This window comes from Mauremys mutica, chromosome 2, assembly GCF_020497125.1.
Source record: "Mauremys mutica isolate MM-2020 ecotype Southern chromosome 2, ASM2049712v1, whole genome shotgun sequence".
Classification (NCBI taxonomy): Eukaryota; Metazoa; Chordata; order Testudines; family Geoemydidae; genus Mauremys; species Mauremys mutica.
In genome coordinates this window covers 261,242,402-261,264,144 of record NC_059073.1, presented here as the reverse complement: position 1 = coordinate 261,264,144, position 21,743 = coordinate 261,242,402, and the positions used below count along the sequence as shown (strand labels likewise).

The window sequence follows — 21,743 nt, the reverse complement described above, 5'->3', positions numbered from 1 at the left end:
AGTCCACTCACTGGCTTTGCCGGGCTTGGGCTGCTGCAGCAGCTCAGCAGGGAGGAGCCACCTTCTGGAGGCACCGGAGAGCCAGAGCATCCTGCTTGTGGCAGCAGCGAGCCCCAGCCACGGAAGCCACGGAGGAGCCGGCGCGGTGCAGGGGGGGAGCAGCCCTGTAAAGGCTGCGGTGCCACTAGCGCAGAGCAGCTGTGCCCCTCCTGCCCAGGGTGGCCCGGCACCCCCCTGGGGGCTCCTGCAGGCTGCAGTGGATGTATGCGGGCACCAGCCCCCATGCGCCCCCGGCTCCCCCCTCACCTAGGGTTACCATATTTCAACAATCAAAAAAGAGGGGAGAGCCCTGCCCCCGTCCACTCCCTCCCACTCCAATTGCCCCAGTCAGAACCCCCAACCTCCTCTGCTTCTTGTTCCCTGACTGCCCCCTCCTGGGATCCCTTCCCCTAGCTGCCCCCCAGAACCCCACCCCCTACCTAAGCCTCCCTGCTCATTATCCCCTGACTGCCCCAACTCTTATCCACACCCCCGCCCCCAGACAGACCCCCAGGGACTCCCATGCTCTATCTAACCACTCCCTGCCCTGACAGGACCCCCAGGACTCCTGACCCATCCAACCCTCCCCCTGCTCCCTGACTACCCCCTGGGACTCCCCTTACCAGGCCCATGCTGGTCAGATGCTGGCTCCACGGGGAGTTTTGCCTCCATGTGGAGTGCTGAGGCAGTGGGAGGGGAGGAGCTGTGGGAGTGTGAGCCGCTGCCCCTCCCACAGCAGGCTCAGGGTCCCCCGGACCAGTGGCTCACACTCCCAGGAGCCACAGAACCCGAGCATGGTGAGGGAGGAGCTGGGGGGGTTGCGCCTGCCGCCAGTCTGGGGTCCTGGCTGCGGGCCCCATTCAGCCTCTGCCAGCCTGGGGTTCCAGCGGCCAGGACCAGTCAAAATCAGCTTGTGTGCCAAAGGTGGCACGCGTGCCATAGGTTGCCGACCCCTGCTATAGTGCATATGCACAAACCTGAAAGGTTTTTAAACACAATAGATTGTTTGGCAGTGATTAGTTTGTAACCTTAAAATAAAAGAGTTGGTTTTTTATTTTGTTTTAGGATAGCATATTAACAGGAAAAGTATTTTTTTCACCCTTGGAAAAAGTCAAATGGACCTAAGTACTCCAGCTGAAGTCAATGGAAGTGCATAAAGTTAAGCACCTGTATGAGTTGTTGCATAATCAGAGCCCAATGTTGTAATCTAATCCTAATTGCAAGGAGTGCAATTGAGTTTTGAATTAAACAAAGCCTGGTCTACCTGGACATGAAAGATCCTATCCCACTTTGTAGGTGAGGAGGGTTGATCCATGTTCTCTTTTTCAGAGTTTTCCATTTCCTTACAGTTGTGTAACATGTTTAGTTGGTGGTGATGGCTGCATTTCAGTGGTGGTTCTCACCACCAACCCATATGAAAGGGGCTTCTGCTTAATTAGTGTGCTTGTGGATATTTGCATAGATGCAAAAGGAGTCAGTATTTGGACAGTTAGAAATCTTTGCCTCTGGGTTTGGACTGAATAATATAGACACCTTTCTTGGCATTCTAGATATATTATCAGGAGGAGCAGATATTGTGTGGTTGGGAGGCACAATTATCTCTTCTGTGGGACCCCCTAGATCAGAGCAGGAAGAAGGTTATGTAGGGGAAAAACATGCAACTAAGGAGACACTTCTTTGCTTAGGAAGGTGGGGAAAAGATGGATCAAGAGAACAAATCAACGCTGAATGATTTTGGAAGTGGAAAGAGTTTGTGTTCTCACCTTTAAACAAAAGTAAAACCAAAGGCCTCAAGACTTTCATTAGGAGAATTATGAGTCCTATTGACCCACTATCACAAAGAACCCCAAGGCATGGGACCTGAGTAACATCTCCCCGCCAGAGATTATTACACAAATATGGTTCAGCTGGGGGGCAGGAGATTTGTTTCCAGGAGCGATGAGTAATTGGTAGGGAAAGGGAGTTGGGGGTAGTTACTGTTTCCGGATTAAGTCACCTGCTCTTGAATGCTGGACCGGAGGTTTTGGAATCTCTCAAGACGTGGGGGGAGTGTTAGGTTTATTGTTATTATGGTGGGAATTTGTAGGTAGCAAGGTGTGAAAGAGCATTTAAAAGGGCCCTGGCCCTACAACTGTGTCAACTCAGTAGGCAGACAGCAGCTTTAGAGGGAACTTGTGCGTTTTTGCGGAGCTGGTTCCCTGGGTTGTGAACTCAGGGTAGGCGGCCAAGGGCTCCGGATCGGAGGGGCATTATAGTTGGTCAGTCACTGCGTTTTTAATGTTAGCCCAGAGCAGGCAGCTCTCGGAGAAAGCGCCTGGAAATTTGGGGGAGAAGGGCGCCAGCCCAAGCGGTAGGACTGGGCCGCGGATAACAGCAAGTTGGTGCGGCAGGAAGGGGACAGGAGTATGGGGCTACGCTGGTTTCTACTACCAGGCCTGGGCAGGAAGAGTTTTCCACGGCGCCCTCTGTTGGCTCAGCCAAGCCAGGCGTGGATCAGAGGGTGGAGCGGGTCAGGGAGGCATTTTCTGACGCTATCAGGGCCCCGTGTGTTGTTCCTCCGGGCTGAGCTTGGAGCTCCGGGCCCGTCTGCGGGTAGAGCCGGGGACCGGGGTGTGGCGATTTGGCGCGGGAGCAGGAGCCAGGCCCCTTCTGCTTCAGCCCGGGTGCGGGAACCCTGCTGCGAGTTTTGGGGGCAGGTCCCGCTCTCCCGTTAGCCAATGAGGAGCTAGTGTTGTGGGGGTCACAACGTGTCCTGTGACTTGTTGTCCGCGCCGGGCAAGCGCGGGTGTATGGGAGGTGGGGTCACACCGTGCCGCTCCGGAGCGGGAGTCTGTGGGGTGTGTCGGTGGCCGCAGGGGAGCCCCCTGGCCCCGAGGCGGCGCTTGTAAACTTCAAGCAGCAGCTGTAGTAAAAATATAAACAAGAGGTGGAAAATGCCGCCGCCCGGGAACGCAGCGCCCAGCTGGCGCCGATCTGGGTGCAGCTGGCACCACCGGCCCGATTGCCCCCGGCACCGCGGTGGGGGATTGAGTGCGAGCTTGGCTTTCATTTGCCAGGAGGCACAGACTCGTCTCCCCGGAGGGATCCGCTCAGGCGGCTCCAGCTCCTGCTAGGGACTGTGCGTTAAATCTCACCGCGTGCGCGGGCAGCTCGGGGCAGGAGCTGTCGGGTTGGAGGCAGGGAGGTGTCTGTGCGTGTGGCTTTGATCAGGAATAGCTCTAGCTAATGCAGAGAATCGTGGGGGCGTTTGATGCAAACTCCCACTACATCACAACCCCGACTTTACCAGCTTCTCCTGCTGTAATACGCGGGGTCCCCCCCGCCGCCTTGGGTCAGCAGAGGGGTTGTCTGGGACCCTGTAATTCTGCAGACAGCCTGCAGCTGGCCCGGCGGCCCCCGTCTCCACCCTGGCTGCAGGAACGGGAAGCTCCCTGCAGTTGCCTTTGCCAAGACGCTTTTTCCTTCTCGCCGAAGTTGCTCAAAGTTGGCCGAGCCGAGGTAGCAAAGTCACCACGAGCGCTGCGCCGGGCGGACTCCTGCCCCCGCCGTGCCTGGGAGGAGGGGTCGGTGGCCAGCGGGATTTCTTTCCACACCCCTGGGTCACGTACCCACCCCCTCCAGGGGCACGGCCGATTGTGTGTAGCGGAGGCGGTGGGCGCTTCCCGCTTTCCCCCCCCCCCAGTGTCTGGGCTCCGGAGAGGAGGCGGCGGAGGAGGAGGAGGAAGATGACGAGCCAGTGCAATTAGCCTAACAAGGGACGGGTGGCGGCAGCGGCCGCTTTACCCCCGCACTGACACATCTCCCCTCTCTCCCGCGCCAGCCATGAAGGTGGAAGGCGGGGAGTTCAGCTGAAGTCCAGGGGGATCGTCCTGCCCTGCCCCATGGCAGCTCCGTGAAGCCTCCCCCCAGCCCCGGCGCGGGGCCGGCTCGGGTTGCTGCTGGGCGTTGGGCGGGCGAGCGTGTGTTTTCCAATGAGGGCTCCAGAGGATTTGCTCCTCCTTTGTAACCAGGAATGAAATAATGGCGACCCGATGGGCAGCGGGGCCGCCCGGGGCAGATGGAGGCACCGAGCCGCCCGCAGGCAGCAGCAGCCAGGTAGGAGAAGCGGGGTGTGTGTGTGTGGGGGGTGGGGGCTGTTCCGTCAGGCGGGGGGGCTGGGTACGCCGCGCTAGGCCGGCTGGCGCTGAGCACCGGGAATGGCTTAGCTGGAGCTGGTTTAATGGCCGCCCCCTCCCTCCTTCCTGTCCGCCCGCCCGCCTCAGAGTGGGACGCTGGGAGCCGGGATCTGCCGGGAGGCGCCGCTACTCCTCTAGGGGGATCGCCGCAAAGTTTAAGCGGCTCCTTCTGCCCCAAACACGCACTCGTGTTGTGGGGGCAGCTGGGCTTCTCCCCCAGCTTTCGGGTGTGTTGTCAGTGTGAGGGGCAGCCTGGCCTGCCTGACCCCCATTACTCCCACCCTCCCCCGGGATGTCAGTGGCTGGGGCAGCTTGGAGTGCCACTGGTGTATGGATCCCCCTCTCCTTTTGCGGGCGAACTCCAGCACCTTGCAGTGAGAAATGTCTGTGGGCACAGCTTTAACTCCTGGATATGCTGGTAGCCGGGTCCCTGAACCCCGCGAACCTGCTGCCCCAGGCTCTGGTTTAAATGTCTGTGTGGGAGTATTTATATGCCAGTGTTGTTGGTGGAGCGTTCCTGTGTGTATTAAATGCCTTTTGGTAGCACTGCCTGTTCAGAGTGGTAGTCCTGGCTTGAAGGGCCCCCACCTCAAACCCTTCAATCTACACTCTGTATTATAGCATTCAGTGCCCCCAGTGCTTCATCATAATCAGTGCTGGACATCAAGAGTGACTTTATTCAGATCTTCTTGTATATGGCTTCAGTTGAACTCTCAATTCAAAAGTTCAATAAGAAAATCAACGTATTGTCACCATCTATTATACCGAGCCTGCAGCCTGCACAAATTCTATCCTCTTTCCCCTGGCTGTCTTTGATATTAAGGAGGAACCACCCATACTTTTGAATTTCATCAATAAGAAGAATGCTTTGCTTCATTGAGTTCACCTTAAGTGTTTTATTTAAAAAAAAAAATCTTTACATTACAACTGTCTCTAGTCTGACACTGGCCTTGACTCATTCCAGTGCCTTGATGTAACAGCAGCACACATGGTATTGTAAGATCATCCCAGTGTTGAGACCCCGGTAATATCTTAGTACAACAGGTTGAGATCGGGACAAAGTGTTAGTTTTAATGCAGAATATGTTTTGCTTTTGTTTTGTTAGTTTAAAACCTTAGCGGAAAAACTGTGACTTTTGTGCTGGGAGGTGACAATGTTAATTTCACTGATTTTTTTTAAAAAGTTATCTGCATAACTGAAAACTTGAGAATTCTTGGAAAATGCATCACATAACTTTATTGGAACATTATGGGAAGAGAAGAAACTGCACTTTTTAATGCACAAATGAAACTGCTTAGTAATTCAGCTCATACTGAATCTATTGGATCTTTGCTTTGGCACTGAGGTTTACATATAATCCACCTATCATTAGCATGGAAAACCATAATGAGTCCTTTGGAGTTTAGTCCATGTTAAGGACTCTTGGTGACTGTTTAATATGTACACTATTAACAAATGAACTAATTGTTATGGTTTGAATTAAATTATATGTGAAGCTATTTAATCCTCTGATTATAGGCATGATAGTCGTAATAGCCACATTTTACAGGCAAATTATCTGTTGAAAATAAGCATTTATAGTGGAGGTTCTCAGCTACAGCAGTTGATACAGCAGTAGTATGACCGTGGATAGCATATGTGATGGCTGAACAGATCCATCAAGGCTTTTCAAGTTTTCAGTTAATGCCATTTACATGCTGCTAGATATTCTAGAAGTAGGAGTTTTTTGCTAGGCTCTAACTTTACAAAATATAACTTTTGACCTAGAAGGCTGCCACAAAAGTGATTAGTGTTTCTAGTTTGGGACCTCCTCCCTTATATGGTTGGTTGAATTAGGGTTATGTGTACAGCATTTATTAAGTATAAATGGAGTTAAGCTCTTAAAGTGTGAATTGCCGTTTGATTTGCAAGGCTGATAATTTGCATTGGGATATTAAGAAAACAATTTAATGAAACCATCTTAATGTCTGTAATAAAAGGTATTTTATCTTTGCAGAAATATTATAGATTGCAGCTAATAGTGGGTCTTACTCACTGTGGTCATCCTGACACAAGACAACATGACAGTTACGTGGACTAGATGGTGACAAATACTGTCAGCTTGGGACACCATTATTTATGTGCAATTTCTCTTCACCTCTCAGTATTACACACGTACATTTAATAGTTGGCTGCAAATTGATTTACATGCAGATGACGCTATGCTTGAGGACTTCACATATTGACCTGTACTTACTATACGGAGAGGAGCTGAGCTTGAGTTGCAATAAAAATTACAAGGATGTAATTCCAAGCTAGTTGTTAATACAGTTCCAAACCCTCTGTGACCGTCAAGTATTGCTTTCAAGTCTTTGGCCTCACCCTCTGTAAGCACGGTAATAAGACTTGATTGTTATGGCAAGAGAAGAAATATTGGATGAGAAGGGGTGTGTCCCTGTGTCTGTGTCCATGCACACAGAAGTGGGAGAATGAGGACATGCATCTTGATTGTTTCAGCAGGTACATACTGTATCAGTAGTCTCCTGCTTTGTTGGTAGTGGGATGCGCCACTTGTTCTGCTATGTTCCGCCACAATTCCTATTAATTTTTAATTCATATTTTTCTCCTGTTTTTTCTTCTTGTCTTGGTTTCTAATTGAGTGTTGGCTTTTTCCTGTTTGCTTTTGCTTCCCCTTTGCTTAAATGATTGTTGTGAGAGCAGAGATCAGAAAGTTGGGCTTAGAATTCTGCCTGAATTCAAGGGAGCTGCGCCTATGGAGTTGGGTTTAGACTTCTGCCTAAATTCAAGGGAGCTCTGCCTACTGGGAGCTGGCAGAGAAGGGAAGCAGCTTTCAGTGAAAGGGCAGCCTGCCGCTTTTCTTGAAATTGTAGAAACAGAATTGTAAGCTGAGGCAATGATCACTGAGCTTTCTCTATCACTGCTGATCCTTCACTTTAAGGCCCCCTCCACCCCACCGCACCCCCATGTAGGGGAACACAGCATATTAAAAATGGAACGGTATGGTACACTAGAACCTCAGCAATATGAACACCTTGGGAATGGAGGTTGTTCATATCTCTGAAATGTTTGTAAGTCTGTACAAAATGTTATGGTTCTTCCAAAAGTTTACAATTGACCATTGACTTAATACAGATTTGAAACTTTACTATGCAGAAGAAAAATGCTGCTTTTAACTATTTTAATTTAAATGAAACACACACAGAAACAATTTCCTTATCTTGTCAAATCTTTTCTTTTAAACTTTCCCTCTATTTTTTTTTAAGTTTAACACAAGTTTAAAAAAAAGTATTTGCTTTTTTTGTCTCTACTGCCTCATTGCGTACTTCTGGTTCCAAACGAGGTGTGTTTTTCACTAGTACGTTAGTAACACTGAGGTTCTACTGTATTATAAAATGTCCAGCTTGCTGAACAGTTGACCAATAATCCACACTGGGGTTACCATCTTGGATTTCCTCTGAAAAGAAAGCATCCAGATCACCACTTGCATAGCTTTAAAAGCTTCACTTTTATTTTAAATAACATTACTGCTTATATATCAAATGTAATACAGGTGTGTGCTGTTTGCCTTTTACTTCTATACAGTAAAATTATAAGATGCTATTTGCACCACAAGCTCAGTTTTGGAGAACAAACTTGTATTCCATTAGCATTATTGCTTAAGTAAAAGCTATTAAGCACAGCTCTGAACTCCAAAGGATATTATCACAGGCCTACCTTTTTTTTAATCCACTACCTTTCCCCTTATGATAGCTAAAGATTTGATATGCTGGAAATATAGAGCAAGTAATGTATTACTTAGTTATGTTACTTAGAAATAATGTTTGTACTAAAATCTAGAGATAAGAGGTCTCAAAGATAAGTTTCTATTCAGTTTAACTACCAGCTAAATTATTAGGAACAGCTATCTTAGAAAACTTTCAAAGTTTTCCAAGTGGGGAATAAATGCTCAGATAGGGCTAGGTATCTGAAGGGTTTCTGTCCGTGAAGTCTGAAGTACAGTGGTAAATTAGATTAGCTGTTAAGTGTCAAGTCACAAAATACTGTATAGGTTTAAGCAGCAGAGAGTCCTGTGGCACCTTATAGACTAACAGACGTATTGGAGCATGAGCTTTCGTGGATGAATACCATGAAAGCTCATGCTCCAATACGTCTGTTAGTCTATAAGGTGCCACAGGACTCTTAGTCTGGATCTGTAAAAGCAGCAAACACGGCTACCCCTCTGATACTTGTATAGGTTTAGTAAGCTAAGGACTGTGTATTTGCATCATATTTAAAACTTTGTGGATGTATTTGTGTTCAACCCTTTAAACTCTTTGAACTTTGAAAGCACCACTTTTTCAGGACATCAGTGAATCTGGGACTGTAAAGCTTAGCTGGTGTGTAGTGTGTGTGTATATATTTAAAAAAAATAATAGATTCATAACAAGTTTATGAAATGCATGGACAGAACTTTCTCTTATGCTTACTGAAAGGAGTACTAATCCTGTGTAATTTGTGTTGGTATGGAATTATGCACATGTTTCAATCAGAGAATAAGTATGTATAATATAAATTCCAAGATTACCAAAAAGGGTGGTGGCCAGCTTTCAAAATGGCTGGGTCAAGTTTTGCTCTGTCATGCTAGAATGATGTTGATTTCAAAGGAGTTATTTTTGACCTACACTGGGGGAAAATAGAGCAGAAGTTGGAACTCTCTTTGGGAGAAAACATTACCTGTTTGGAAATCTAAACAATTTCTATTTTGGCACTATCTTGGGCTAATATAGATGAGGTATAGGCAGAGCCTTCTAATGTAGCTATGGATAACAGGTTAGGCAATCCCCATCTCCACCAAGCCTAGTTGATGTCTATCCTTAAGGATTTTGAATCCTGTGCCATGCAAGGGACCAAGTCCTGCAAAGTACTTAGCACTTTTGTAGGAGGCACGTCGTGACCTTGCAGAGTGGATCCTAATATCTCTGAATGCAAAATAACTTGTGTGCTTTTTCTAATGTGTGCTGAGCACAGATAATACACCTGTACACACTGCAGCAGGAACTGTCTAAATAGTTTAGTGTTTATTTTATTTATTTATTTTTATAAACTGGTTTGGTGCAAACAAAGTTCGAGGCCCAGTCTGGACAGGGTTTGTGTTCACTTTTGTAAATCTATTATTTAATCTAAAATGTACCAATTAATGTTAAAATGACATTTCACTGCCATCTCTGCTCCCATAACTTTTTGTTTTGTCTTTCTGAAAGATGATTGATGTGGTTACAGGGAAAACTTGTTCTGCTGACATAGTTTATATATTTCAGGATTATGCTTTTTTTGAATGTGGCATACTCTTTAAAATATGTAAAACGTCCTCCGTGGTTGGACACTTGTAATTTAATGGTAACAGAAATGGCTTGGAAAATGTGGGACAGCTTTTACTTTTTCAAGAAACTGTCAAATGATCGCAAGCACATAGTGCTGTGATGCTGGTGCCATTCAATAGAAATGCATGTAATGTGTAGACTTTTTCAGGCAAAAGGTTTTAAACACTTTTTTTTTCTTTAGTATGTCTGTAGTTCAGCTCTCTGACTAACCATTTGGACAATACAACCCCGTTCTCCGCTGCTGGTGGTCTTTTTCCCAATGATAAGAGCTGGAAGGGGGCAGAAAAGATAAGCTTGTTTAATAGATACTGTTCAGTGACTTTTTTCCCTACAGTTTTTATGTCTATTTTATATAGGATAGGAATAGAATTAATTTTTTAGGAAACTGTTGAATAAAAATGGATTTAAGCTGTTAATAAGGTGTCATTGTTTTGAATAGAGCAATAGCAGGACTTATTAATGTGAGCTACTAGCTGTGCAATATACACGGAGGGGTTTTAAGTCCATATTTTGAGCTTACTTCTTTCTTTGGTGGCAGTGTGCTATTCACCTTGTACAGGTAGTGGCCCTCATTTATTTGGCTAGATCAGTGTTTCTCAAACTTTTGTATTGGTGACCCCTTCGACATAGCAAGCCTGAGTGTGACACCCTCCCCCCAATTAAAACACTTTTTTTTTGTTTGTATATTTAACACCATTATAAATGCTGGAGGCAAAGCAGGGTTTGCGGTGGAGGCTGAAAGCTCACAACCCCCCCATGTAATAACCTCATGACCCCCTGAGGGGTCCAGACCCCCAGTTTGAGAACTGCTGTGCTAGACTGAGGGGTACAGGGGGATAATTGTCTTAATCTGTCTGTTTTTATAAAAACAAATATATATTTACATACTTCCCTCCTCCATGCCCTTTTCACAGATCACTTCTTAAAATGTATATGTTCTTTGGAAAAGGACCTATATCTTTGTGTGAGTTTATTCAGCACCCAGTACAATGGGTTATGATCCCGGTTGGGACCAATGGGTGTTACAGCGAAGTAAGCATTAAACAAGACTTGGCTTTTAATGTGAATATAGCCAGTGTATCATTTGTACATGAATATGTCTAAACAGAAAATCCCTTCTTCACTCCCAATTCCATGCTGATATAAATATTTAATAAATGTATACAAAACCCGTAGAACTTCATCAAAATGCATCCTTTTTGCCAGAGACAAGGTGCTGTTTGGTTACATTGGCTTTGTGAGGATTCTAGCCATTATGTCAGTGATGTATGCTTTGCATTGTGACTTCTTCATCTTAAGATCAGAAAGTTATTTAGTTTTATTTTTGCATTGTAAGATGCAACATTAATGCTCTCTCCAAAAGTAAGATGTTTAGAAAGTTGCTTTTATATTTTTTTAGTAGCAGTGCTGCATATATGTTAAGCTTTCCTTTTTAGATCTGTTCCTCTCTCCTCCCCTCCCCCCACCCCCCACCCCGCTTCCTTCTTCAGTTCCTTAGTTTTTGGTAGAGGAACTGTACAAATAGTGCCACTGCTTCTTTCTGGGTTAGTCAGTGGGATATAAATGAATTGCTTTCAGCTGAAAGCAAACTGTTTTTGCCTTATATTGTCTGGCTTCAGTTATAACAGCTTGTGTACTGTGAGCTCTCTTATACAAACTACCCAAAGCATTGTGGGCTGTCACTAGACTGAATGGGCATTGTAGTTTGGGGAGCCTGGTATGGATCACGCTGTTAGTAAATACTTTGTGCTAGACATGTGGTTCAACGTCAGCACCCTTCTTTAATTCTGAAAAATACGAACAGCTGTTTAGGTTTTGAATGTTGCTTGCAGTCATGAGTTTACACCCTTGGGAGGATAGGTAGTGGACCTATTTTTGTTTCCAATTTCTTTATTCCCTTTTGCCAGCTGCTACTGCTTCACTGAGGGTGAATGAGGTGTCTCCTCTGAGGCCAGAACTAATTATGGATAGTCTATTTGCTTTTATATATGTCATTTGCATAATGTGTTGGGGGATACTGTATGGTTTGCACAAAGCACTAGAAAATGTACTGTAGGGAATAATCCTGTACTAGCACCTGGGGGTGGACTGCCCAAATGAAATGAAAGGAGAGCCTTGACCCTGCTTGTAAATTAGTCTTACATTTGTACTTTCCTCACTTGTATTCATTGAATGAAATGGTAATATAACTCAGTGATTACTGGAAGGAAGAACTTGCATATATTCATTCACACTTTTTTAACAATTGTCTTTTTAAAAAAAATCTAGCAAAGTCCTCTAAAGACAATGGTGTGGTGCTTTTTTTGGGGGGGGGGGCAGCTTGTACCACTCCTCAAGTGTAAGGATTTCCTTGGGTGGAGGGGATGTTGGGTTGTAGGGATAAGTGTGAGTGTCTGGGTTTCCGTAATCCCTGCTTGTCAGAAGAGCCATTGGCGGCCAGTGTAAATGAGAGCCAAGTAATTACTAACTTTTACTCTGGGGGCTGGCTCAAGGTCCCTGAGGACAACTGTGTGATTGGGGGAGTGAAAAATAATTTGTCACCCTTGTGGTCCCTTAACACACCCAATGTTATGCAGATTGCTTCTTGGCCACAGCAGAGGATCTGGGTTAGTTTATAATATAATAAATGCACATGGTGAATAAAAGAGAAACCTATTTTTCTTCAAGTATGTCCATCTATAGGAATGTCATGTGTTTGTCATGTTGCCCTTGCTCTGGTTGCTGGGTTTCTCAAATCAAACCAATCAAATCAAAATCTTGGTGGTGGTGTGTGGTGTGTTTTTTTTTTTTTTTTTTTTTTTTTTGAGGGATGCGTGCTTTTCTGTTGACTACTGGTTGTGTTTAAATCTGTAATATTTCTGTGAAACCTTATTCAGATGAAATAAAAAGTGGGTTCTGCTTTTTTTTTTTTATATTAAGAATCAGGGAAGGATGTGAGAATGGGAGTGGATTTTCTTTTGTTAGGTTGCTACCTTGGGAGGGCTGCTTGGGAATAGTTGGGGCATAGAAGTTGTGTATATCCAAATAGCTTAAATGGTCCGTGAGCTATGCTGAAGAAAGAGTAAATAGTGTGTGTGTGTGTGTGTGTGTGTGTGTGTAAAATAAATATATATAATAAAATTAACCTTGAAATTTTCCCTGTTTAAAGGAATGTAGTCAAATACATGTAGTGAATTTATTTCCTATTATGAGGACCAACATTTGGCAACATGGCAGAACCTTTCTTTATAATGGAGCAGGCCTCTTTGGTGCCACCTATGCAGATCTGGTAACTGAATTGAATGTTTAAATTCACAGTAAACATTCTTGCAGCTAAACTGGTTTCTGATCTGGTCTGGCTGATCAGCATGGATTGGTTCAAACCTTCTTAGAACATGGTTTAAAAACAGTGGTAGCTTAGATAAAGGCTTAGGCTAAATATTTTGAAACTATTTCTAATGAGATTTGTACACACCCATGCTGTTTGGCCAAACTGTTAGATTCCATCTACAATAATAGTTCATTTGTATTAGTACATGGAAACCTCCAACTTGTTGAAGTGTGGTTCTCTTGCATAGTAGATGGATCCAAGCTATGCGGTAACAATGTGCCTGAACTCTACTAGTGTTCAAGGCTTTTGTGTAGTTAAGCCCCATTTACCTTGTGGGGGCACTGTGTTTTAACTTTGTCTTGGGACTCTAAGACATGACTGGTTGGTAATTTTAATTAGGACCTTAATTCAACTTGGTTTCAGACAAACTTATCTAAGGAACTGTGTTTAAACATTCAGTCCAATGTAGATTGACCTGTTTTGAACCTGGGTGTGTCTTAATCTTTCTATGATTCAAAGGGCTTTAAAGGGCTAGAGTTCATTGTATGCCTAAAGGGGGTGCAACACTGTGGCCACCAGGGACTTCCCCTTTGCACAAAAAGAAGTTGTAAAATCTTTTCAGAATTTGGGGTGAGGAAGGGAAGATCAGATTTGCAGACATTCACTTGCTTTTACCCTTATCTTTTTGGCACTGGTTAAGGCTCATTTGGAGGAATTCACCTTTTGATAGGGATCTCCTGGTGAAAAGCAGTCTTGTCACATTACTTCCTTTCTCTTTCCCAGTGGCTACTGTTCATTCCATCTCTTTAATCCCTTTCCTGATAAATAGGGACCTATTATGATTCCAGTGACAAGTACTTCCATTGTGCAGCCACGCAGGCTTTTCATCCCTCAACTGAGTCTTGCAAAATTCTGTTTGCTCACTCTTGCAGCCATTTATTTTTGTTGTTTGTTTCCTCATCACTCACCATGGTAGAGGGCAGATAAGTAAACTTTGTGCCTGGGTTGGTCAATTTTTATGGCAAATATACTAGCCATTCACTTCATACAAGACTTTCCCTTACTGATCTCTGAATAGGGTCTGGCCATTTACTGTGTATTTTCACTAGCTCATGTGGTCTTTCAGAGGCTGCTGAAGGGAGAGGATGTGTAATACAGGTCAACTGGTGAAGTAGTGGGCCATAGCAACTGACTTGTAGGTAGTTTTCATGTGTATGTGGCTTTTTTTTTAATATCAACTGCATTCAATTTTTGTCGGTTATAAGAACATAAGAGAGGCCGTACCGGGTCAGACCAAAGGTCCCTCTAGCCCAGTATCTGTCTACCGACAGTGGCCAATGCCAGGTGCCCCTGAGGGAGTGAACCTAACAGGCAATGATCAAGTGATCTCTCTCCTGCCATCCATCTCCATCCTCTGACGAACAGAGGCTAGGGACACCATTCTTACCCATCTTGGCTAATAGCCATTTATGGACTTAGCCACCATGAATTTATCCAGTCCCCTTTTAAACATTGTTATAGTCCTAGCCTTCACAACCTCCTCAGGTAAGGAGTTCCACAAGTTGACTGTGCGCTGCGTGAAGAAGAACTTCCTTTTATTTGTTTTAAACCTGCTGCCTATTAATTTCATTTGGTGACCCCTAGTTCTTGTATTATGGGAATAAGTAAATAACTTTTCCTTATCCACTTTCTCAACATCACTCATGATTTTATATACCTCTATCATGTCCCCCCTTAGTCTTCTCTTTTCCAAACTGAAGAGTCCTAGCCTCTTTAATCTTTCCTCATATGGGACCCTCTCTAAACCCCTAATCATTTTAGTTGCTCTTTTCTGAACCTTTTCTAGTGCTAGAATATCTTTTTTGAGGTGAGGAGACCACGTCTGTACACAGTATTCGAGATGTGGGCGTACCATGGATTTATATAAGGGCAATAATATATTCTCAGTCTTATTCTCTATCCCCGTTTTAATGATTCCTAACATCCTGTTTGCTTTTTTGACCGCCTCTGCACACTGCGTGGACATCTTCAGAGAACTATCCACGATAACTCCAAGATCTTTTTCCTGACTCGTAGCTCAATTAGCCCCCATCATGTTGTATGTATAGTTGGGGTTATTTTTTCCAATGTGCATTACTTTACATTTATCCACATTAAATTTCATTTGCCATTTTGTTGCCCAATCACTTAGTTTTGTGAGATCTTTTTGAAGTTCTTCACAATCTGCTTTGGTCTTAACTATCTTGAGTAGTTTAGTATCATCTGCAAACTTTGCCACCTCACTGTTTATCCCTTTCTCCAGATCATTTATGAATAAATTGAATAGGATTGGTCCTAGGACTGACCCTTGGGGAACACCACTAGTTACCCCTCTCCATTCTGAGAATTTACCATTAATTCCTACCCTTTGTTCCCTGTCCTTTAACCAGTTCTCAATCCATGAAAGGACCTTTCCTTTTATCCCATGACAGCTTAATTTACGTAAGAGCCTTTGGTGAGGGACCTTGTCAAAGGCTTTCTGGAAATCTATATTATATTAATTATATTGTGATTAAAAGCTCAAAGTACATATTATACAGAATATGAACGTGTATCCCACTATACAGCATAGTTAAGTGAATTAGGCCTTGTCTCGACTATACATTAAGTCGACATAAGGCAGTTTGTGTCAGCCTAACTGTGGAGGTATACACACTGCAATGCCCCTCCCACCAATTTTAACTCACCTGCTACTCTGACATAGTAAAACCACCTCCAACAAGAGGCGTAGTGTTTTATGGCAATGTAGTTATGTCTCCCTAAGTGGCCTCCAGGAGGTGTCCACAATGACCATTGTGACGGCTCTGGTCACCAGTTTGAGCTCCACTGCCCTACAGCCAGATACACAGGCATGCGCCCCTCCCCCTTTAAAGCCCTGGGAATTTTTGAAATTCCTCTTCCAGTTTGCTCATTGTGGAGAGCTCATATTGCATCTGTCCAGCTAATTATGATGGCTCCCCACAGCAAATGCACTCTTGCCTGGAATACACCGGAGTTGTTGGATCTGCTGGGTCTGTGGGGGAAGGAGGCTGTGCAGGCACAACTCTGCTTCAGCTGCAAGAACTGATTGCTTGTGACATGGAGGCAAAAGAGCAGTGCCATGCCAAGATAAAGGAGCTGAGGCAGGTGTACCAGAAGGCAAAGGAGGCCAATCATCAGTCTGGTGTGTTGCCAAAAACATGCTGCTTCTACAAGGAGCTGCATGCCATCCTCGGTAGTGACCTCCTCTCCACTGCCAGGAGCCCGTGGATACCTCAGTAGGGCTGGAAACAGTGGCTGGTGGAATGAATTCAGAGGACACCGTGGTGGACGAGGAAGGGGAGTTGAAGGATGGGGGACAGGCGACAGGGATGTGTGGTGGCTTGGCAAGCCAGGAGCTCTACTTAAGTCCTGAAGAGTCTAGCCAGTTGTGCTGTGGCACACCTGATGCAGAAGAGGGGAGCTCTGGTAAGTACTCATTGAGTTTTGATACTGCAGGGAGACATGAGCTAGATCTGTGAATAACCAACACGGGCACTGTTTGTATCTGCTTCTCATTCCCCTAAGCAGTTGGGTAGAGGAGGCCCTGTGGAAAAGTTTGATGCATATTAGGATGCCCTGGGAGTTCTCCATAGGAATCTCTAGGAAACTTTCCTGGAGCTACTCTCCAATCCTCTGCACCGGTTTCTTGGGAGAGCAGCCTGGTTTCTTGGGAGAGCAGCCTTGTTTCTTCCCCCTCTGTAGGAAACTTTGACATACCAGTTGGCAGTTATTTCTGCAGGTAACAAAGCAGCACACAGTGAGCAGCATATGGACTCGGTCTGCAGCCATGCACAAGCAGGAACTGCACCCTTGGTTACCCACAGGAGCAAGATATCCGCTGCTATCACCCTCACCTGGGGAAAACAGTGCCAGTATTCAGAATAGTGGCCCTAGGCACTTGTAGTGATACCCCTCTGAAACCCTTCCACCCTTAGTTTTTTATCTTGCCCCTTCCCCCTCTCTCTCTAGGCTGAGCTCACCTGGGGCTAGGGCTTGAACTATTCTTTGTGCCTGCCAAGGGGAAGTGAGAAAGTGGTGTTTCTCTAACTTGTTTGAGTCAAGTCTGTGAGTGCATCTCAATAGTGCCTCTGTCTATTGTTTTTTTTTTTTTAAGCTTCTGCAGACGTGCCCTTGATGGTCATCTCCTGCACACAGACTGAGTGCCTCTGTCAGATAAGGAGAAGAAACAGGAGGATTAAGGAAGACATATTCCAGGAGGTGCTGCAATCTTCTAAGTGTGAACAGAGAGCATGAAGAGAGGCTATGAAGGAGAAACGGCATATGGATAGCCAGGAGAGGAACTGGGCAGGATAGAACTGCTTCAGGACCAGGCAGACATTCTGAGGTTCCTGATTGAACTGCAGCTGGAACACATCTTTGCTCTCCTTCCCCTGCAGCTCGTACAGAACTACCTTCCATGCCCACCCCACTTTCCTCACATGTTCCTGGGCCATCTTGGTAATCCATGCACTTCACTCTGAGGGATGTGTCATAGTGAAAGCTGGACATATACTCAGCTGTGAGAGCCTCACATGGAAATGTGCTCTTCATTTTTATGTCCCTTTCAGAAAGTAATTGTATTACTGTTGAATAAAAATGTATTTCAAGAAAGCTAAGGAATCTTTATGGATCTTCAACAAATGGTGATTGCCCCATATATGAATTTCAGCAGCAATCGGAGCATTTTCATTGTAAAACACACACTCACTCATTACAAGGTTCATACTACAATGCCTAGGTAAATGCATTACAGACCGACACGTTACTGGGGCTCTTTCAAAGCCTCACTGATTAAATAGCTGCCTGTTGAGCCCCATACCAGCCCTGTATCTGTCTGCTCAAAATCAGCATCCAGCTGATCCACCTCTGCAAAAACTTCTCCCCCTTAACTTCACAAATGTTATGCAGAGCACAGCAGACTTCTATGACCATCGGGATATTTTTCTCATTGAGGTCTAACCTGCCAAAAAGGCAGCATCAATGACCCTTTAATCAGTCAAAGTCATTGTTCAATAACAGGCTCAGTAGATGCAGCACTCCATGCTGCTGTCAAGGGTTCTGGTATAAGGTTTCATGAGCCACAGGGGCAAAGGGTAAACTGGGTCTCCAAGGATCGCTATTGGCATCTCCACATCTGTGACTGGAATCTTTGGTCTGGAAGATTCCATGGTTTCCAGGTCCATGTTCTTGAAGATGCATGTGTCATGCACCTTCTGTCACCACTGCACATTGATATCAGTGAAATGACCCTAGTGATCCACCAGAGCCTGCAATACCATAGACAAGTAGCCCTTTCTGTTGATGTACTCCTCTGCAAGGTACTCTGGGGCCAAAATGGGGATGTGTGCACCATCTGTTGATCTGCTGCAGTTTGGGAATCCCATTGCTGCAAAGCCATCTATTTCTCTCATGTTCCCCAGTGTCAGTCTTTCATTGCAGGAGGTGATTAATGGCCCTGCACACTTACATCACTACAACCCTCACAGTACTTCCTGACTCCAAACTGATTTGCCACTGAATGATAAGTCTGGAGTTGACAACTTCCACAGAAGCTGGTGTCTTTGTGCCACAGTACTGGGGCAAGCTCCACACACCGTTCTAAGAAGGTGGCTTTACACATCCAAAGGTTCTACAGTCAGTCCTTGTCTTCCCTAACCTGCATAACAATGCAATCCCACCACTCAGTGCTTGTTTCTTGCGTCCAGAGCCAACAAAGCAGCTGCTCCGTGAATGTCAAAAACAATCTTGAATTGTTTCTTTCCATGGCACACAGCAGGGCAGACACACCACAGTGTCATTCAGTTTGTAGCTCATGGAATACTACAGGATCAGCCATGTTGTATTTATAATGCTCATCACAAAACTAGAGAGCACTGCAGGATCCATGCTCTGAGATAGAGATGGTGGGTGTGCAGTTTACAGGGGCTGTTGAAAAGTAGCATGAAATGTAATTAAAGCCCATGGTATGCTGGGACAGAAAGAACTGCGTTATGGGGCGGTGAGCCTGCCCCCATGAGAAACTGCAAACCCTTTCCAGAACACCCAGTGGCAGATGGTGGTGAGTTGCACAGTGGGATAGGTACCCATGGTGCACTGCTTTCTCGGCCAATGCCATCAGTGGCTATCCATTGATATGAGGCTGTCTGCTGGGGGAAGTCATTGGACTCCTCAGCCATCTTAAGTATCATCAATTTGTGCCCTACAGGTTTTTCCATATGTGACAGGTGCTTGCTTGGAAAGAGCAGGATGCTGTACCCTTTCCTTCCATTCTCTGCCGCTTCTCAGCCTCTTGAACAAGGTGATTCTCTTCAAAACAGGCTGAGGCTTGATGTCTGATGTGATACCATTGCAGTCTATTGCCAGCCAGCTCTTCCGATTCCTGGGGTCAATGTCTCCCTTCTTAAAATGTACTTTCAGGGTGTCCTTGTAGTGTTTCCTCTGTCCCCTGCGGGTCCTTTTACCATGACTAAGTTGAGAAAAGAGGACTTGCTTTGGAAGTGAATATCAGTCATCTGTGTACAATGACCGCCCAGCAAAGTTGCAGAAAGAACACTGGTATTGGCGCGATGGTCTTCCTATCTGATACAGAGAATCTTCCTAAGGCAGCATTGTTGGTACCACTCCAGATGCTTAAGATGGCTTTAGTATGTCATCCATGTCCCCCCCACCATAAAGAAGAGTGGGTGTAACTACTGCATTGTAGACCAGGTTCTTAATTTCCATCTTCAGAACTCTGATAAAGACCTGATGGAGCAACTTTCCAAAGGATACACTGGCACAATTGGTCCTATGTTTAGTCTGCACATTAAGATTGGATTTCTGGGAGAGGTGGGAAATACTCATCCTTTTCCAAGGGTTCACCACCAATGACAATTCTGTCAGTGCAAGATCACTGTGGTGGGGCTAGAGTAGGCCAGTGCGGCTTCACAGGCTGGCAGCCAATCAGGGCTGAGATTAGAGCCAGCCAGTCAGGTCTAGGCTCGGCCCTATATAAAGGCTGCCTAGGAGAGGAGCAGGCAGTCTCTCCCAGGCCTTCAAAGGGTGAAGATCTGTCTCCTGCATGAGGAGACTAGCACCTGGGACAGTGCCGTGCTGGGCTGGCTCGGGGGAGCCGAAGGGAACTCCAGCCCGCTACCTGCCAGGCTGCAGGCCCTGAGGGAAGGGCCTAGCCAGTGCGAAGGGGCTGAAGGGGAAGTGGCCCAGGGGGGAGACGCACCAGGGGAGAGAAGGAGGACAGGAAAGCTGCTGCCAAAGGGTCCCTGGGTCAGGACCCAGTGTAGAGGGCAGGCCCCCCCTTCCCTCTTGCACGGACACCCAGCCATTGAACGTGGCAGTAGTGGACTGCACCGGAACCCTGACACAATGGGTTAGACTTTAGGGTGTGGATGATCACTGGCTGGGGTGCAGAGAGACTGCTGTTAATCCCCCCCCAAAGGGGGTGAGGATGGACTAGGGGCACTGCCAGAGGGCAGTGGCCTGAAGGATGCCATCAAGTGGGAGCAACGCGGGTCCAGACACCAGGGAGGAACAGACGATGGATGGGACACCACCAGCAGAAGGCACTCCATGGACTGAGCTAATTCCCGGAGCGACCAGTGGGAGGCGCTGTGGTGGTGAGTCCCAACCATAGCACAATCATCAACTGTGGATGTACTCTGCCATCACAAGGAGTGTTGTGTGGATGTGCAAAAGAGGTTTAATTACAGTGGAGGATGATCGTCAGTGTAACTAAATTGACTTAACTTTGTAGTGTTGACATGGCCTTAGTCAACAAGTAACTCCATTTTCTACAGTTGTGGTGATTCATAATATGTAGTCATTTGCCTTTTTGAAAAAGTTGCGTGAATGAACTTCAATTTCAGTTGAATGATGGATATTGGATTAATGGATAGTCAAATGGAAAAGAACCCTCTGTTTGGGAGCACAGATAAGGACTTGTTGATAGTGGCCATTAAGATTTTCTGTACAAAACATTACCACGAGATTTTGTTTGTAATCTACTATGATTAGTCTGGGCAGAGTAACTTATGTTACCATTGTTGTCTATCACTGTCCTTTTTCCAATATGGTGTCAGGACAAGAATTATGTTCTCGCTGTTACAGGAGTAGAAATAGTAATCTGGATTCCAGAAGGTCTGATATTCCTGGAATTTTGTATTATTTTTTTCTCCAACTCTTCCTGACTTTTAAACTTTCTCAGAGTAATGTATATTTTCATTGATTTAACTATTCAGTATGTAAGAAACATTAGCAGCTGAGGCCAGCATCTTTTATGTGGCTGAATGTTAGGGTACGTCTATGCTACCTGCCGGATCAGCGGGTAGTGTTCGATGTATTGGGGATGGATTTATCGCATCTCGTCTGGACACGATAAATCAATCTGCTAATTGACGCCCGTACTCCACCTTGGCAGGAGGAGTAAGTGGAGTCGACGGGGGAGCTGCGGCAGTCGACTTGCCATGGAGAGCACGGACAGGTAAATCGAACTAAGATACTTCAATTTCAGCTACGCGAATAGCGTAGCTGAACTTGCGTATCTTAGTTCAACCCCCCACCCCTACCCCCCTGCTAGTGTAGCCAAGGCCTCAGAATACACTTGGTGAACGAAGACTTTTTTTTTGTTAGAGTGCTTGGATAATTCCTTAGCTACAACACTTTATTTTAATTAGGGTTTGTAGTGTGCTTAAACTCTGCTATATTTAATTTTTAGAATTGGGAAAACTATATTCTCCTTGTTCTCTGAAGCAAGGAACTACTTACAAGAACTTTGTTCAAAATATTTACTGAGCAGTATGCAGC

General features: G+C 45.5%; 1 protein-coding gene across 6 annotated transcripts in view; it reads left to right on the top strand.

Annotated features, from left to right (window-relative positions):
- Positions 1-2,020: 2,020 nt before the first annotated feature.
- Positions 2,021-21,743, top strand: part of ARHGAP21 (Rho GTPase activating protein 21) — a 209,975-nt gene continuing 190,252 nt past the window's right edge. Inside the window, exons 1-2 of one of the 6 annotated variants that reach the window (XM_045003537.1) lie at positions 2,021-2,255; positions 4,050-4,134. In XM_045003537.1, coding sequence (XP_044859472.1) covers positions 4,060-4,134 — 75 coding nt within the window. In that variant the 5' untranslated portion in view covers positions 2,021-2,255; positions 4,050-4,059. Of the gene's footprint in view, positions 2,390-3,169; positions 3,538-3,859; positions 4,135-21,743 lie in introns of those variants that run through there. The other 5 variants (XM_045003535.1, XM_045003536.1, XM_045003534.1 and 2 more) reach the window with 5 other exon arrangements.